The sequence below is a fragment of the Narcine bancroftii genome, chromosome 3, assembly GCF_036971445.1.
Source record: "Narcine bancroftii isolate sNarBan1 chromosome 3, sNarBan1.hap1, whole genome shotgun sequence".
Lineage (NCBI taxonomy): Eukaryota > Metazoa > Chordata > Chondrichthyes > Torpediniformes > Narcinidae > Narcine > Narcine bancroftii.
The window spans coordinates 371,224,432-371,244,182 of NC_091471.1; the positions used below are offsets into that span (position 1 = coordinate 371,224,432).

Consider the following 19,751-nt stretch of genomic DNA (forward strand, 5'->3'; position numbering starts at 1 on the left):
GTAAAAATGTTGTGCCATTTTTAATCATGCAATTCAGAGGTGATCTATTGCAGGCTGGATTCGTTATGCTGAAAAAGCCCTTGGTAGCCTTGTGCTTCCACACATCTGCACTGCCAAATCCCCTCAACAAGTCATGGGATCTCTGATAAAGGACTATTTTGCCAAAAAGCAGGTAAGTGGGTGAACTTTGTATAATTTAAAAAATGTCTCCTCTTTTGACAGCTGCACAGTAAGAATTTCTAATACCACAGAGAAGGGCCTTGAAATATTCCTCCATTCCCAGCCAATGTCACTTGCTTGACCAGAAACAATGGTGGTTGTTGCTGTTGTTAGATCAAATTATTTTGAATTATTTTGATCCAGTTTGTGACTGAAGGTCCCATCCCATTCTCTTAGCCAAGTGCTTGATGCTGCATATCTTCTGATACCCAAGAGCATTGCGAACATTCACTTGCACTGCTAAATGCACTTGCTGCCACAGATGGCAACTATTTGCAATGGTCATAACTTGCTGAAGGATAGAACAGCGGCACTTGTCACAAAATTTTAAAATATTTCTGCTGTAATGGTTCACAGTGTTGAGAATTAAACACTGATATAACCATCTTTCTTTGTCTTGGCTTCGCGGACGAAGATTTATGGAGGGAGTAAATGTCCACGTCAGCTGCAGGCTCGTTTGTGGCTGACAAGTCCGATGCGGGACAGGCAGACACGGTTGCAGCGGTTGCAGGGGAAAATTGGTTGGTTGGGGTTGGGTGTTGGGTTTTTCCTCCTTTGCCTTTTGTCAGTGAGGTGGGCTCTCCGGTCTTCTTCAAAGGAGGTTGCTGCCCGCCAAACTGTGAGGCGCCAAGATGCACAGTTTGAGGCGATATAAGCCCACTGGCGGTGGTCAATGGGGCAGGCACCAAGAGATTTCTTTAGGCAGTCCTTGTACCTTTTCTTTGGTGCACCTCTGTCACGGTGGCCAGTGGAGAGCTCGCCATATAACATGATCTTGGGAAGGCGATGGTCCTCCATTCTGGAGACGTGACCCACCCAGCACAGCTGGATCTTCAGCAGCGTGGACTCGATGCTGTCGACCTCTGCCATCTCGAGTACTTTGACGTTAGGGATGAAAGCGCTCCAATGAATGTTGAGGATGGAGCGGAGACAATGCTGGTGGAAGCGTTCTAGGAGCCGTAGGTGATGCCGGTAGAGGACCCATGATTCGGAGCCGAACAGGAGTGTGGGTATGACAACGGCTCTGTATATGCTTATCTTTGTGAGGTTTTTCAGTTGGTTGTTTTTCCAGACTCTTTTGTGTAGTCTTCCAAAGGCGCTATTTGCCTTGGCGAATCTGTTGTCTATCTCGTTGTCGATCCTTGCATCTGATGAAATGGTGCAGCCGAGATAGGTAAACTGGTTGACCGTTTTGAGTTTTGTGTGCCCGATGGAGATGTGGGGGGGCTGGTAGTCATGGTGGGGAGCTGGCTGATGGAGGACCTCCGTTTTCTTCAGGCTAACTTCCGCAAAACAGGACGTCAAGAGCTGAAGAGCTGGCTCTGAATGGGGAACTAAAGCGGCATCGTCTGCAAAGAGTAGTTCACGGACAAGTTTCTCTTGTGTCTTGGTGTGAGCTTGCAGGTGCCTCAGATTGAAGAGACTGCCATCCGTGCGGTACCGGATGTAAACAGCGTCTTCATTGTTGAGGTCTTTCATGGCTTGGTTCAGCATCATGCTGAAGAAGATTGAAAAGAGGGTTGGTGCGAGAACACAGCCTTGCTTCACGCCATTGTTAATGGAGAAGGGTTCAGAGAGCTCATTGCTGTATCTGACCTGACCTTGTTGGTTTTCGTGCAGTTGGATAATCATGTTGAGGAACTTTGGGGGGCATCCGATGCGCTCTAGTATTTGCCAAAGCCCTTTCCTGCTCACGGTGTCGAAGGCTTTGGTGAGGTCAACAAAGGTGATGTAGAGTCCTTTGTTTTGTTCTCTGCACTTTTCTTGGAGCTGTCTGAGAGCAAAGACCATGTCAGTAGTTCCTCTGTTTGCGCGAAAGCCGCACTGTGATTTTGGGAGAATATTCTCGGCGACACTAGGTATTATTCTATTTAGGAGAATCCTAGCGAAGATTTTGCCTGCAATGGAGAGCAGCGTGATTCCCCTGTAGTTTGAGCAGTCTGATTTCTCGCCTTTGTTTTTGTAATGGGTGATGATGGTGGCATCACGAAGGTCCTGAGGCAGTTTTCCTTGGTCCCAACAAAGCTTGAAAAACTCATGCAGTTTGACATGCAGAGTTTTGCCACCAGCCTTCCAGACCTCTGGGGGGATTCCATCCATACCTGCTGCTTTGCCACTTTTCAGTTGTTTGATTGCCTTATATGTCTCATCCTTGGTGGGGAGCTGGAGCAGGGCGGAATCTTGGACTGAGCGGTTGGCACTGAAAAGAGATTGTAAGTGTTCTGACCATCGGTTGAGGATGGAGATCTTGTCGCTGAGGAGGACTTTGCCGTCTGAGCTGCGCAGCGGGCTTTGGACTTGGGGTGAGGGGCCGTACACAGCCTTTAGAGCCTCGTAGAAACCCCTGAAGTCGCCAATGTCCGCGCTGAACTGGGTTCGCTTGGTGAGGCTAGTCCACCACTCATCTAAAAGATGGATAATAGCGAATCAATAAATTACATCTCAATACATGTTCATTTTTCTTTATTATTCGTTAAATTTGAACAGAAGCAAAATAAATTCTGAAATTGCATGTTCTTATTGCAAAATTTAATGGAAATTATTTTACTGCATGAAACAAAGGAAAGAAAATGTAACAAAATTACCATTTTTTTCAGGGATGTTATTAAAACAGTACAGTGCTGTAGACTTGCAAAATTAGGTTCATGTATTTAAATTTGAGATGCATATTAGATTAGAGTATTTAATTTCTCAATGTTTTTTTTATAATAGAAACCTTTGAAGTATAAAAATCTATAAATGACTTTGTGTTTGCCTTTTGTAATTTTGTTATAATACAGCCCAGGATGGAGTGCAAGAATGAGACAAACAATTCCATTTTTTCTTTGTATGCTGAAACCGTAAAGATATTTTGGCTTTTGGTATTACTTTGTTGCAATTTGTTTTTCAGCACCTCCCTCCTGAGAAGATCTTCCATCTAGTCATAACTCCTTGCTACGATAAAAAATTGGAGGCACTAGGAGAAGACTTTTACAACATTGTTTACAAGATACAAGATGTTGATTGTGTACTAACCTCAGGTAATATCACAATATCTTTGGAAGTGTCTTTATCAAAACTGAAAAGCATTACAGATGAAGATTTCCTAAGCAGGTGCAGTATGGAAAATATGTGGCAAATGAAAAGAAATTTAATTTGTGATCACAAGCTCAGTTGGAATTTATAGTGGCAGAGAAGTGTGGGTAGAATCAGAAACCAACTCACATGGATGAAGATGGTGAAGATGATGACTGGTAATGAGGATGAGGAATGATGGGACTGAAAGGAATAGATCGACTTGGAGGCTGGGGAGTTGAGCCTTTGGACTCTTAACACTGGTGTAACGTGAGTTGCCTTCTTGAACTGTTTTATTGTTTGGGACATGGGTGCATCCACAAAGCTGTTGGGATTTGACTCAGCAGCAAGCAAGGAAGCTAAAACCAGTGCTTGCTGTTTAAAAATAATTTTTTGCTCATTTAAAATCAGTTTGATGCAGTTTTTTCTCTCGGAGCATTAAATTTGAAACTCTTGAGGACAGTGGAAATGAAATCTTAGAATACTTTGAAGGTAGAGATCGCTAGGTCTGTAAGTGTGTAAGCAGGAAGATGAAATTGGGGTTACAGTCGGTTCAACCATGATCCTGTTGAATAGTGCCACAGGTCAAAGGGCTGAGTGGTCTATTCCTGTTTCATACATTTGTTCATATGTTTGTTAGCACCTTCTCCCTTATAGTGCCCTCCGGAGCCAATGGAAGTGGGGCGACTGGTGCCATAGTTAGACAGCAGAGCAATGGCTGTCTTCCCTACCCATAATCTCCTACGCAGCTAGAACCGCTCTGTGTTTCCCAGAACAGTTCAGCTGCGTGGGGGGGGGGTTATGGGTAGGGAAGACTGCCATTGCTCTGCTCTGTTTTGTGCAGTAGAGAGCAGCCCTGAAGGGGAAGTGTCCTAGTGAGGCTGTTAACAGCCTGCACCAGCTGCCCCCTGACGGCTCCCGATGGTTCCCGTTGCCCCAACGGACCTTGCTGCTCCAACGGCTCTCGCCAGCTCCTGCAGCCCCAATGGCTCCCGCCCGCTGCCCCTGCCTTGAGAGGGTCATGGAGGGAGAGGTAAGTGGGGAGATGGTTCACAGGCTGACAACATCATCAGCTCGCCCCTAACCAGCCGCTTGCAGCAGCTGTACATTCAGGTCAGGCAGTGGAGCTCAGTGCTCCACTGATTGTCCTTCTCCGAAAAGGGTTGGAATTGGCACCTCTGAGCCGGCCACAGCACATTCAGAAAGAGCGAAGAACCTCCACCTTTACAGATGGGTGTTTTCCCTGCTTGAAAGGGCCTTAAGTCGTGACCACTCAAATTGGAAAAAGCATGGGGTAGCATCGAGAATTTCAAGCTCCTACCATGGGAGGACTCAGAAGCTTTGTGTAAACACCAAAAGGAGTGCCACACCTTACAAACTGCCTTCTTGTCTACATCATCAGACACCTGGTTCCCCATGTGTGGAACAATCTGCAGTTTGCATATTAACCCCAAATCCCATAAAACTGGAGAGGCAGGTTGTCATCTTCAATCCTCAGGAACTGCCAGAGAATAACAAGATGTTTTTATTGTTTTCTCCCAAACCCTCTTTGGAGATTGAACGATTATATATCTGTCAGTTTCTACTTCCAGCTGTAGGTCCAAACTGATTGCTAGATCAATAACACAAGCCACAGGCCTTGCCATCCTCTACTGCTCTATCCCATCTCTCTCCACAGCTTATCTGACATTCTCTGCTAACCAGTATTTTACATCACTATTGTTCATGTCTCAAATATAGACTGAAATATTTGAGGTATTTCCAATGGAATAAATGTAGGACAAATATATGTAAACCTTGCCTCAAAATTAAGGATGTAGATTTAGGACAGACGTGAGGAGGAAATGCTTTTCCAAGAAAGTAGTGAATCTGTGGAATTCTTTGCCCAAGGATGCAGTAGAGACTACCTCATTAAATATATTGATGTTGTACTGAGTTTTGACGTGTAGGGGAATTGAGGGTATTGGGGAAAAGGCAGATCGGTTGAGCTGAGTCCATGGTCAGATCACCCATGATCTTATTGAATGATGGATCAGGCTCGACAGGGCTGGATGGCTGACTCCTCTTTTTTTCTTTTCTTGTGTTCAGTTTCCCAAATTAAATGGAGAAAGTATTTTAGAAGGATTTACTTTGGCTATTGTGCTTTTAATGAAGCTCACCAAATGCTGTTCTTTTTTGGAAAAATATTTTAAAAAAAACAGAATATAATGTCAAGAATTTATTGGTAATTTTCTTCTATTCATACTCCCTGACTTGTGACCTATGCAGCTTACATCCATCTGCACGTGCATCTGAATTTTTGTTTTAAAAAGAAAAAATATAAAATATATGTGGTTTATGTTGTATTTGACAAATTATAACAGGGATACAGGGCATGTAAGAGGCAAAGTGTGCATACTTACCCTGTTAGTCGGCGTCCTGGAGTCCATAGGCTGGGTGTGGCCATCTTGATTCCTGTGCACCTGCAGTTGGCGCATGCATGGCGGGTTTGTGTATTGGAGTTCGGTTGGCGCCTGCGCAAGAGTTAAGGGCACGAATTCAATATTAAGATGGCCGTGCCCAGTCTATAGACCCGGGACAGCAACTAAAAAGGTAAGTATGCATATTTTGGCTCTTGCATATCCTGTATTCCTGTTATAGTTTGTCAAATACAAAATTTGATTAAAAAGGTGGCTTAAAGACATTGGTACTCCAAGCACACAAGGAAAATTCTGACTTGCGTCCATTTTGAAATACAACCAGTTCTTCAGTCCCAGTAAGTCAGTGAATACCTGTATATTGATAAGTTGAAATTGATCTCTAAGTATCTTAATATAATTTCAGGTGAAATAGCTCAGATGATGGATCAGAAAGGTTTCCAGATAACAGATGTGGAGCCGGCACCTCCAGACAATTTGTAAGATGTCATTGATTTTGCTCAGAGACATTTTACTGACCATTTGAGAAACATCAGCATTTTATATTTTTTTATTTGCTGCAGGTTTGAACAAATTGGTGATGTGGATATTGGGAGGCATGATGGAAGGGGATCTGATGGCTTCCTGGAAAACATTTTCAAATATGCTGCTAAAGAAATCTTTGGCATTGAAGTGAAAGAAATTATCTACAAAACACTTAGGTAATTTTATCCATGCAGAAGCTTTCTAAAATGGTTAAACAATTCCAATTTTCCATAAAGTGTAATCTTGTAATAAAGTAATTTTGCCTATTTTTTGAGTTCCATAGATTAAACTGCTCTCTGAACCAGTCAAGCTGCCCAAATGATCCACTTGAGAGAGATTGCCCCTGTGGGTGGCTTTGAACCACTCACATGTGTTTATTTCCAATTGCACCAAGGCCACCCAAATAAGTTTTTTTTTCCTTCAGCCTTTAATATTTTATCTCATTTTTACTGTGATCTGGACATGAAATACAATACCTGCTCTGCCTACTGTTACATGCTGTAATTGCACACTCTGACAAAACATTATGTTTCTGAAATCCAGTATCAGAAGGCCCTTTCAAACTGCTATGTAAAATGTGGTTAACCAGGCAATTTGCATGGTTTAGCAACCCAGTTACATGGCGATTTGAAAAGGTCCAACTGGGTCAACCAAGTCAGAACCCAACCAGGTCCCTGACCTACCTCAGAGATGGTCAGGGAACCCAGTAAAACCTACCCAGGTGACCTGCTCCAGTGGTTTGAAAGGGGAAGTGGCCAACCCGGTTACTCTGGTGACGTCAGTGCTGCACGCTGGCGTCACAGGGAAACCCCTGGCTGAGGTGCCGCGGCAGTGGGGGAAGAAGAGAGAGATCGCTGCCACGGGGCCTGGGGTAGAGAGTTCGCTGCAGCAGTGGGGGAGAGTGGGGGACCATGATGTGGTGATTGATGGGGAGGACAAATCAGGAGGGAGGGTGACCGACAGTGGAGGTAATGACTGACGGTGGGGAGGGCGACTGACGGCAAGTTGTAGGGATGGTGACTGACAACGATCGTGGGGGAGAGACTGACTGCCGATCGTTTCCATGTGTGTATGCATCACTTTTCATGGGTTGGTGATTTAATGGGTAGATTCCAGCACCTTTGACCCAGTAATTGCACTTGGGTCCTCGGAGGGCAAACCAGGTGCTGCAGTTTGAAAGTAGTTATTGACTTCATTGATTGAGTGCATTATTATCACATTACAGAAGATTTAGCCTCATTTTTTTTCGCAGGCTAAAATTTTCTGAGTATATGACAGTAATTTGAAACTTTGCTTTCTTCTGTATATACCAGAAGGTTTCGAGCTCAAGTGTGCACACGTTTTCATTCATATTTCAGGACCTGAGCATTGCTGGCAAGGCCCAAAGTAATTGCTCAACTTTTATTTCTCTTGGTAAAAATGTTGGTGAGCTGCATTCTTGAAAAGTTTTTGGGGAGGTTTCCAGGATGAAGGAATGCCCAAGTATTTCCAAGTTAGGATGTGTGGCTTAGTTTTTTTTAAATTTTTTATTTTTCACACTATGAACCATACTGACCAAAATACACACAAACATTTCCCTCCTGAATATACGCAGTGTCATTTTCTCCCCTTTTCCCCCTCCCTTCCCTCCCTCCTTCACCCCCCCTCCCCACCCACTCAACGTTTAACATATACAATACAATTAAACCCATTAAACAATGTCATCACACGATGAAAATAAACAAGAAAATTGTGTCATCTACTTTTACACACTGGGTCAATTCATTTTGTCTTCTTCTCCTGTCATTTTAGGGGGTGGAGGTCCGCGGTAGGACTTCTCTGATGTGTTCCATGTACGGTTCACAAATTTGTTCGAATACTGTGATGTTATTTCTTAAATTATGTTATTTTTTCCAGTGGAATACATTTATTCATTTCCCTGTACCATTGCTGTATTCTCAGGCTCTCTTCTGATTTCCAGGTTGACATTATACATTTTTTTGCTACAGCTAAGGCTATCATAATAAATCTTTTTTGTGCCTCATCCAAGTCGAGGCCTTTACTTCTTGTATTACTTAGAAGAAAGATCTCTGGATGTTTTGGTATGTTCTTTTTGTGATTTTATTTAATACCTGATTTAGATCTTCCCAAAACTTTTCCACTTTCTCACATGCCCAAATTGCATGTACTGTTGTTCCCGTTTCCTTCTTACAGTGAAAACATCTGTCTGATACTGTTGGATCCCATTTATTTAACTTTTGGGGCATGATAACCAATTATATTGTATCATGAGTAACCTCGTGTTTATTGTATTTCTCATAGTTCCAGAGCACAACTTTTCCCATGTTTCATTCTTTATCTTTATGTTTAAATCTTTTTCCCACTTTTGTTTGGGTTTACAGCTTATTTCATCATTTTCTTTCTCTTGGAGTCTGATGTACATGTTTGTTATAAATCTTTTAATTATCATTGTGTCTGTAATCACATATTCAAAACTGCTTCCTTCTGGCAACCTCAGTCTGCTTCCCAATTTGTCCTTCAAGTAGGTTTTCAGTTGGTGATATGAAAACATTGTACCGTGAGTTATACCATATTTGTACTTCATTTGTTCAAAAGATAATAATTTATGTCCCGAAAAACAATTTTCTATTCTTTTTATCCCTTTTCTCTCCCATTCTCTAAAGGAAAGGTTATTTATTGTGAAAGGGATTAGTTGATTTTGCATCAATATTAATTTTGGTAGTTGATAATTTGTTTTATTCCTTTCTACGTGAATCTTCTTCCAAATGTTGAGCAGATGGTGCAGAACTGGTGAATTCCGATGTTGCACCAGCTTTTCATCCCACTTATATAGTATATGTTCAGGTACCTTCTCCCCTATTTTATCTAGCTCTAATCTGGTCAAATCTGGTTTTTCCCTTGTTTGATAAAAATTTGATAGTTATCTTAATTGTGCTGCTCTATAATAATTTTTAAAGTTTGGTCGCTGTAAGCCCCCTTGTTTGTACCATTCTGTTAATTTATCTAGCACTATCCTCGGTTTCCCCCTTAAGGATTTCCTTATTATTTTCTTTAGCTCCTTGAAGAATTTCTCTGTTAGGTGAATTGGTAATGATTCATTTTATTCATTTTAATGCAATTTACCCTTCCTATCAGTGTTAGTGGTAAATCTTTCTAATATTCTCAGTTGTCTTGCAATTTCTTCATTAATGGCTGATAATTTAGTTTGTATAGATGGCCTAGATTATTATCTAGTTGAATACCTAGGTATTGGATTGCTTGTGTTTGCCATTTAAATGGTGATTCTTTCTTAAACTTTGTGAAATCCGCATTATTCATTGGCATTGCTTCACTTTTATTTGCGTTGATCTTGTACCCCGATACTTCTCCATATTCTTTCAATTTCTTATGTAATTATTTTATTGATATTTCTGGTTCTGTTAAGTATACTATGATGTCATCTGCAAACAGACTGATTTTATATTCCTTCTCTTTTATTTTTATCCCTCTTATTTTATTTTCTGTTCTTATCAGTTCTGCCAGTGGATGTGTGGCTTAGTTGATGGCAAAGTTTCTATGTACAGGTACACAATCCTTTATCCGGACTTCTAAAATCCAGAAAGCTCCAAAATCCGGTTAATGGGGAGAAAGGCGGCCGGCGCTTGGTGGAGGCAGCCGGGCGGCCGGCGCTTGGTGGAGGAAGCCGGGCGGCCGGCGCTTGGGGGAGGAAGCCGGGCGGCCGGCGCTTGGGGGAGGCGGCCGGGCGGCCGGCGCTTGGGGGAGGCGGCCGAGGGACCGGCGTTTGGGGGAGGACAGCCAAGGGACTGGAAGGGGGTGGGGTGGATACAGCAGCAAAATTCAGGTGGACTTTCCAAAATCCGGAAAAATCCAAAATTCGGAAAACACTGTCCCCCAAGGGTTCCGGATAAAGGATCGTGTACCTGTACAGTAAAATCACCAGTATCTGGCACCTATGGGGATTGCAGATACCAGATATGCAAATTTTCTGGTTGCCTGAGACACACTCTTCAAATGCCTAACTAATACACCTGCATTAAGAATAAATAGTTTAAAAGACAAAAGACTGCAAAATATAAAATACCTAAAAAAAAATCAGTATTTTAGTCCTTAATTGTGTAACATTCACTTTAATCAGGTAATTCCCGGAATTTACAAAATTTAAATTTGAACCCCGGGCACTGGCACTAAAACAGCATTGTGCAAACCACTACATGAAATTATGAAACTACAGAAAACACCACTGAACTCGATGGGGTTTCCAGTAGAACGGTTTATTTGAATCTCCGCGCAGCGGTGACGTCATCACGTGGCCCAGGGCACGAGCTGTGGCCTAAGCAATGAGCAAGCCCTGACGGCAGCATCTTCTGCAGCTGCCCCGCCAGCGCGGCAGTACAAACGGGGCCAGTTTGCTCACAGAGATGTGCGCCCAAAAATTGTAGTGACTCCTTCCCGAACTGACATTTGGCCACGTTGATGGTGCGGCTGAATTCAGGCAGGCAGGCGAACAGTGTGCGGAGATGGGTCTTGTACTCATTGTGATCTCGACTGGCGATAAGGATGTCATCGAGTTAGATGAACACGAAGTCCAAGTCTCTGCCCACTGCGTCCCTGAGCTGCTGAAAGGTTTGGGCTGTGTTCTTCAGGCCAAAAGGCATCCGAAGGAATTCGAAAAGTCCAAAAGGGGTGATGATGGCGGTCTTGCCAATGTCATTAGTGTATTTGGGGATCTGGTGGTAGCCCCTGACTAAGTCAACCTTAGAGAAAACCTTGGCACTGTTCAATTTGCCTGTGAAGTCCTGGACGGGGTATTGATTAGGCGTAGTCGTGCCATTGAGCCGACGGTAGTCCCCGCCCGGACGCCAACCCCCAGAGGCCTTGGGGACAATGTTCAGGGGAAATGCCCGGGGCTGTCTGACCAGTGGACTATGCTGAGCTCCTGGAGGCGGGAGAACTCCTCCTTCACTAACTGCAGCTTCTCCGGCGTCAGTCGTCTGGCCTTGGCGTGGAGTGGAGGGCCCTGTGTGGCGATGTGCTTGTGGATGGACTGTGGCCATAAGATGGCAGGGAATTAATCAAGGATGCGTGTGTACTTGTCGCTGGGCTTGCAGACAGTTGCTATCCCTGGCCTGTGCACGTTGGACAGCTCGAGACGGAGGGTCTGGAAAGTACAGGCATGCACGAGCCTTTTGCCCTTCAAGTTGATTAACAGACTGCGCATGAAAGAAGTCTGCTAACAGTGCAGTTCGCATGGTGGCCAGTAGGAACTTCCAACAGTAGCTGAACAGTCCATGTGCTGAAGGTTCATGATGGCCTAGTTCTCTCGCATCATCCGGCACAACGCTGCGACCTTCCTGGGGTCTAAGAAGTCCTTGTCCACTAGCAGGAGCTGGATACCCTCTGGCATTTGTTCAAGGAAGGCTTGCTCGAACATCAGGCAGGGTTTGTGACCTTCTGCTGGTGCGAGCATCTCATCCATCAAGGCGGTTGGAGCTCTATCTCCCAGGCCATCGAGGTGCATCAGCCTGGCCACGCGCTGCTAGCAGGAGAATCCGAATGTGCTGAGGAGGAGGGTTTTGAAGGTGACGTACTTGCCCTCAGGAGGATTGTGGATCAGGTCGTCCACTCTGGCCATCATTTCCTCATGAGGACACTCACCACGTGGTAGAACATGTTGGATTCCGAGGTGATCTGCTGGAGTCAAAACTGCGCCTCCACCTGCCCGAACCATGTGCAGGACCGATGGGTCCAAAGGGTGAGGGGTGGGGGAGCTTCACAGAGACAGCGTTGATCGCCGATGAATCCATGTTGGGAGACCAACTATCGTTTGGGCTCTGCGGGGTCACCATTGTAGCGACTGCTACACACAGAAAACACAAGCGGACTTGGGGTTTCCAGTAGAAATGTTTATTTGAATTTTGCTCGTGCCCATTTAAAGCCAATGGGAGTCCTGCCCTGCGCAGTGGTGACATAATCACATGGCCCAGAGCGCAAGCTGTGGCCTAAGCCACGAGGCAATGAACAAGGCCTGACGGCGCCATCTTCTGTAGCTGCCCCGCCAGCGTGGCAGTACAAATGTGGCCGGTTCACTTACAGAGATGAGTGCCGCCATACTGTCCTAATTAACCCCCCCCCCCCCCCATTGTGAGTGAAGAAGCAGGTTTGGTAGGTCTCAAAGGCAAGGACTCTGAACACAGTTTTGTTATAGGGAAGGATTTTTTTTACAGAAGACAAATGTGGGAAAATGGCACCTGATGCAGAGCGTGCATGCACACACACCATGAACTGGTACATACGATGATGCCCCACTACCCCTTGACTCAGTGCAGCCACAGCTCTTATGCTACAAGGGACACTAATTAAATGCTCCCAACCCTTTTAACAGTGCAGATCTTACCAACAGTTTCTCAAGCGCCCTTCCACATTTCTCGGCCTGGAGTGAAGCAGGGTGGTCCCAAGCTGGCAAAGAGGGAGATCAAAGAACACATGGCATCTTTATAGTGCTGGAAGGACAAGACCCCATCATTTACTTGGGAGGTGTCTGAGTCAGAGGCAAATAACCACAGGACATTTTTGAGATGGTGCACACTGTGGTGATGTCAGGACTGAATGTGGAAAATTCTGGGCATTTTTATGCACATTGCAGTGGAGGTAACCCTGTCAACAGGATGTTTGCTGAAAACTGATCAAGGATTTTTTCCCAGAATTCACAGAATATTTTAAAATATTTTTCAAATTAAAGGAACGCATTTCAGCACTGAAAACATGAAACGATTTCAAATTATTACATTTTTAAGCTATTTTTCAGTGCTCTGAAAATGGCTTTTACAGTAAAGGAAAGATATTGGCCTGAATGATGGTGTTGGTTTTGCATGCTGTTAGTTATTTTTTTAATTAAGTTTGTACTTTTGTTTAGGAATAAAGACTTTCAAGAGGTTACTTTGGAAAAAGATGGAGAGATTGTTTTACAATTCGCCGCCACCTATGGATTCAGGAATATTCAGAATATGGTTCACAAGTTGAAGAAAGGGAAGTTTCCTTATCATTTCATTGAAGTTCTTGCATGCCCAGGAGGTAATGTATTTCTCTTTCAACCATTCTAATGTGATGCTGCGGTGACCTGAACCATATTTCAGTTTCTCTTGTTTAATTATTTACTGTTATTTTGAACAAAAAAAATATTTTGGGAGATGAAGCTTGTGTGGACGACACGATCAGCGTTGAATGGAGAAAGAGGATTGTCTTGTGGCACCAACCTTTTCTTTTTATTGTATGATTGAAACGCCTGCTTTGAATGATGAGGAATGAACAATGTCTTCACCCTTCTTAAATGTTCAGCCTTTTCTCATATTGAGCACTGGAGGATTGGGAGAGCAGAGCGGGAATTTGTTAACCAGACAAATTTGCAAGAGTAAGGAAGTTGAAAGCAATCGTCTCAGTACTGGTCACCTTGATGAGAAAGTGCTGCTTCTCCTCCTGTGGAATAATTTTCTGTGGGAGAAAGTTCTTTCAAAAATCAAGTTTGATGAGGAGTCACGTGATGGAGTAGTGGCCGGACGGTGAACTCCAGCCCTCTCCAGAAAAGTCGGGAAAAACAAAAGAAAACACAAAGGCACAGAAATAAAAGTTACAGAAAAGTGAGTATAAAGGTGGAAAGAAGATGGCGACAAAAAAAGAAAAATCGAAAGCAACGGTAAGAAGAGAGGAAGAGAAGACAAAGGAGGAAAAAGGTGAAGGCCTTACCTGTCCGAAGAGGCCCGCTGCGGAGAGAGAAACCCGCTCCCTCAGGTCGGTAAATAATGGACTACAAAAATGGCTCGCAGAGCCGAGTAAAAGTGCGCAACCGCGCATGCGCGATGCGAATGAAAAAAAACACACCGACGGGAGGGGGGACCAGCTGGGGAGTCGATCTCCACAGCCGGCAACGACAGCTGCAGAACACCTGCAGCAAGAAGAGACCACAGAAGACAATAGAAACAAGAAAGAAGAGGAGGAAAGGGCAACAAAGAAACAACAGATGATCAACCCAGAGGAAGAAGAAGAGGAAGAGTACAGTGAAATAGAAGAAGAAAAGAAAGGCAAGGTAAAGGATATACTTGCTCTTATTAAAGGATACATGGAGTCATTTAAAGAATGGCAAACACAGGAATTTAAGGATTTAAGAAAAAGAATAAACAACACAGAAGAGAAAATAAATAAAATGGAGATGACCTTAACAGAAATGGGAAAGAAAATGGACAAGATGGAAGAACGGGCAGTAGCAGCAGAAATGGAGGTAGAAGACTTAAAAAAGAAATTGGAGAAATCTAATAAAAAAACTAAAGAGACACAAGAACTGTTAGCTCAAAAAATAGATACAATTGAAAACCATAACAGAAGAAATAACATAAAGATAGTGGGCCTTAAGGAAGATGAAGAAGGCAAGAATATGAGGGAGTTTATAAAAGAGTGGATCCCTAAGACCCTAGGATGTCCAGAACTACAGCAAGAAATGGAAATAGAAAGGGCACATAGAGTATTGGCCTCTAAACCACAACCACAACAAAAACCAAGATCTATTGTAGTAAAATTCCTAAGATATACTACAAGAGAAAAGGTACTGGAGAAGACAATGGAAAAAGTAAGAGAGGGCAACAAACCACTGGAGTATAAAGGGCAAAAAATCTTCATTTATCCAGATATAAGTTTTGAACTCCTAAAGAAGAGAAAAGAGTTCAATACAGCAAAGGCGATTTTATGGAAGAAAGGGTATAAATTTATAATAAAGCATCCAGCGGTATTGAAAATATTTATTCCAGGACAACAAAACAGACTATTCTCGGATCCAGAAGAAGCACGAAAATTTGCAGAACAATTACAAAAATAGACTGAGGGAGGAAGACGGGTAATGAGAGTTAAAATGATCACGATTGATATGTATGTGGGTAAAGACAAAAATAGACTGAGGGATGAAGACGGGTAATGAGAGTAAAAATGATCACGATTGATATGTATGCGGGTAAAGAGGTATAAGAGTGAATAGAGACAATGAGCATACATGAATGTATCTGTACTTAAAGGAAAATATAGATAGTATAGACAAGAATTAATAAGGGAAGGTAAAGGAATAGAGAGAATAAGGAGGGAATTAAAAGAGTGACCTTTGTGACATATGAAAAGTGAAATCTTTTCTGGGGGAGGCGGGGTGGGGGGAAATAGCGGTCACTGCAAAATCAGTTGACGCGAGTGGATTCGCAAATCCAAATGGAGAGGGGAGATGTGGTTGTCGGACAAGGGATAAAGGACAACTCAGGAGATGAAGGGGAGATTGGGGATAAATAAGATAGAAATAGGAGAATAAGGAAAATGTTGGATGTTGTAGGAATGTTGTCTTATAAAGAGTTGAAAATAAGAAAACAGAAATGGAAAAGGAGGAAAGGTAATGATGGAAAAACGGAAAGAGAAGATAAACAAAATATAAAAGGGCTACGCTGAACTATATGTCTTTAAATATTAATGGAATACATAACCAAATTAAAAGGAAGAAACTACTAAATTTAAATGAATAAATGTATTCCATTAGAAAAAAATAACATATAGGTTAAAAAATAATATTGAAATATTCGAACAAGTATAGGAGCCTTACATTAAATACAATAGCGAAAACCTACCGGGGACAAACATTACCTAAGTTGATGGAAGGAGAAGGAAAGAAAAGAATGGACTCAGTAGAATTTCTGGTGTAATTTTGTTGAATGACAACATTGTCTGACTGGCTTAATGCAACCTAGATTGTATACCTAAAATGGATGAGATGGGGGGGTGGGGGGGTAGTTTGGGAGGAAAGGGGGTGGGGGGGAGAAAAAGTCACTGTATATGTGTGAAAAAGAAATAGTGTATATCATGGCTAATGTGATTTATGGTGTGAAAAATAAAAAATTTAAAAAAAAAATCAAGTTTGATTATTGTACAGTTATTCAAAGTCAAAGAATATTCTATATGGTTGATGTGATCCAGGAGCAAGAAGACAGGAAAAAGAGAGGTGAGAAGGTCATATTGTAAAATGTTAAATTAGTAGCCCATAAAGGGTGGTGAATCTTTAGAATTGCCTGTCCTGGACTATTGTGAAGGCCTGATCATTGGAAATATTAAAGAGGTCGTGGATTTTTTTTTTGAAATCAGCAATTTGAGGGCAGTGGATGGCTGGCAATAAGAACAGGTGAAGAGGACAAATTTAGTTTGTATTAACATTTTTTGAAAAAAATAATGTTTCTCCTGCCTTCTTGATTTGACTTTATTGCAAATGGTATCATTTGTTTAAGGACTATGTAACAATACTTTATTCTCAATCTTTACTGCCTTGGTTAGTTTGGCCAGTTGGAAATCAGAGGTACTTTGTCCTTAATGCCTCAAATTGGGGTGGTGAATTCCACAACGGTGCTTATTTCCATCTCGTTATTCTTTACACAGCACATGTAAATAAGCCTGAGAAGCCCCCATGTGTGTCATTCTTCCCAATAAATGATTATTTTGCCAGTAGGCACTTAAAGCTCATGAAGAAGTAAGATGGATGATTCTACATAGTAGAGAAAACCATTTTGCTAACTTTAATGCAATTCTTCATTGACTTGAAGCTGTATAGTTTATTATTGCAAATATGAAAATATTTAGTTTGTGCTGTTTGAATGTTTTTATCATAATCTGTGTGATTAGTGTTTACAATTGGAAACAATGCAATGATCACCCTGTAAAATGTAAAGGAAATGTATTGCTGAAGAGAAGTAAACACAACATCCAATATAATTGTATTTTTCTTGTAACGTCATGGCATTCTGACATAAAGTCTTCTTTTGCATGATTTTATAGAACACTTGATGTTGTGCCGATCCATACAGTTTCCTGTTTGGCTTTTCATTTTTAAAGCATTAAAAATTAGATTTAAAAATTCAGATCAAAGGAAGAGGTTTTTGCCAAGCTGTGCAACCAATTAGTCAATTACATGAATTTGCTCTTATTTTGGTCATGCGCAAATGACTAGATAACAGTGAAGTAAGTGGGAGAATGCCAGTAATGGGATTGTTCTGGTTGCCAGCTTGGACTTGAGGGATGATTGGCCCTGCTTGGCATTATATAAAAGTTGAAGTTCCATTGAGAGTTCCTCTGTTTGACATAATTCGAAATGTGTCAGTATCTAACTTATACCAGTAGAGGTGGATTTCCCCTGCTGATTGAGATGGACATTTGCAAATGAGACCACTCAGCTAATCATTTGAAATGCATTGATCTGCAGCTACTGGGTGACAGAAAATTAATCAATTTTGCTAAGTATGTACAGGTTTTATAAAGATGAATAATATAAAAATATCAAAGAATGATAATAATAAAGATAAATGATATCTCCAATTTCACTAAAAATTTAATCAATGTCTATTTCCATGACTGCCACAAAACTTTGCTCCTTTTGAATGGAAACTTGGTTATCAGTTTGTTTTCAGTCATTACACAGATTGAAACAAAAATACTAATTAATTTGGTTGCAAGATGCAATCTAGTGTTGCTTTCATTTGAACTGGTTATTTCAAGATCAAGCTCAAAACTGTGTTTCTTTTGTTGGTTTAAAAGGTTGCCTCAATGGAAAAGGTCAAGCTATGACTGAAGATAGGAAAATGGACAAAGATTTGCTCCATCAGATGGAGGATATGTATAGCGCTCTGCCTATTTGTATGCCAGAAGCCAATCTGCATGTGCAGATGCTCTACCAGGAATGGTTAGAAGGAAGAAATTCCACCAAAGTTCACAAAGTCCTACACAGACAGTACCATGTATTAAGTGAGGCACTGACGGGTGTCGACATCAAGTGGTAGGCCACAAAGTTTTGGAGCCTCAGTTCTGAATGTCTCCAAGGAACACTGGCAGTGTCAATTAATAAAGATGCAATTTGGCTGACGAATCTTTGACCAGTTGCACGTTAAAATGTGACATTTTGTCTTTGCAAAAAATATAACCTTGAATAAACTAATTATCTGAGACATCAGATAAATCTGGGAGATGCTTGTCTTCAAAGCCTCTTTAATATTTCCATTGTTCATGCTTGGTTTCAAATTAATATATTGCATAAACAAGGTCATAGCTAAGTCAGTCTTTTCACAAGTACAGAAATGCAGCAGACCTTCACTAAGAAAAGAATAATTCCTCGACTACTGTTCAATTCCAGAACATGTAGGTTCCGTTCTGTTTTATTTTATTGTTCTTTGTGTCATGCTTTCAAGTAAAGACAGAAAATTCACTGTTATAGAGCTGAATTGTACTTTGAAAGGGTTAGGGTTAGTCATTAGTGAACGTCATTTACGATCTCTGATGAACAACAACTTGGTGCTTTTCAGATCCAACACTGTGCACAAGGGGCACTTCAGATTGAGGACCCACAAGGCTACCTCTTGTTTTGATTTTAAATCTATGGTATGCTTGCTGGAAATCTGCTGGATTTTTCAGTTAGTGGAAGTTTAAGTTAGTTATACTTTCAGTTTGGTCTCTCAAAACAAGATTCCAACTTGTCCTGTGAGTTCTTAAATCAGATAAACTTTTACTGTCATCTGTTCATTTTAAATATGCACTTAATTCACCAGTAACCCTGGTGGCAAATAACTGCTGACTCGATTGAAAGGAGTTTTATACCTTTGCTGTTAAACTCTTCAAAATTGTTAGATAAAAGCTTAAAACGAACATATTTAGTACCGTAAGTACAAAAGTGGCTTTGTATTCATTAACTATAAGTTTTGAACATTATTGCTTCTGAGCTCGTTGATCACCAACTGGTATTTCATTGATAAGAATGAAAATGTTCCAATCAAAATACACATCAACTGATACTAAATTAATAAATGGAAAGCACATGGCATCAGTAAATTCAGATATTAGTAAAAGATTGCACATCTTTGCAATTTAATGTGAATTATTCATCATTATCAAATCTATTTTCATGTTGTTCATTTATAGAACCTACCTAATTTATAACTTAAGAAACAATCCAATCTTAGAATATAAAACATAGAACAATACAGCACAGGACCTTCGACCCTCAATGTTGTGCCGACCTATATATTCCCTTCCTTTTAAATAAAAAGTACTAGACCCTCCCTACCCTGTAACCCTCTATTTTTCTTTCATCCATATGCCTGTCTGAACATCAAAATGCCCCCAATATTTCAGCTTTCACGACTATCCCTGATAAGGCATTCCAGGAAACCACAACTCTGTGTTTAAAAAGAAACTTACCCCTGATGTCTTCCCTAAACCTCCCTCCCTTAACTTTGTACATGTGTCCTCTGCTGTTTGCTGATCCTGCCCTGGGAAACAGGTGCTGGCTGCCCATAATCTGCCTCTTATAATCTTGTAGACCTCTATCAAGTCTCTTTTCATTTTTCTATGCTCCAAAGTGAAAAGTCCAAGCTCTGCTAATCTTGCCTCATCAGAGTTGTTTCCCAGTTCAGGCAACATTCTGGTAAATCTCCTGTGCACCCTCTCCATAGCTTCCACATCTTTCCTTGAATAAGGTGACTA

The 19,751-nt window shown here is 41.6% G+C and overlaps 1 protein-coding gene across 2 annotated transcripts in view; it reads left to right on the forward strand.

Moving 5' to 3' along the window:
- narf (nuclear prelamin A recognition factor) overlaps window positions 1-18,240 on the forward strand; it is a 48,631-nt gene extending 30,391 nt beyond the window's left edge. For both annotated transcript variants that reach the window (XM_069930329.1, XM_069930327.1), the window contains exons 7-12: window positions 54-172; window positions 3,110-3,239; window positions 6,097-6,169; window positions 6,254-6,391; window positions 13,129-13,286; window positions 17,814-18,240. In XM_069930329.1, coding sequence (XP_069786430.1) covers window positions 54-172; window positions 3,110-3,239; window positions 6,097-6,169; window positions 6,254-6,391; window positions 13,129-13,286; window positions 17,814-18,055 — 860 coding nt within the window. In that variant the 3' untranslated portion in view covers window positions 18,056-18,240. The remainder of the gene's footprint in view (window positions 1-53; window positions 173-3,109; window positions 3,240-6,096; window positions 6,170-6,253; window positions 6,392-13,128; window positions 13,287-17,813) is intronic.
- Window positions 18,241-19,751: the final 1,511 nt, after the last annotated feature.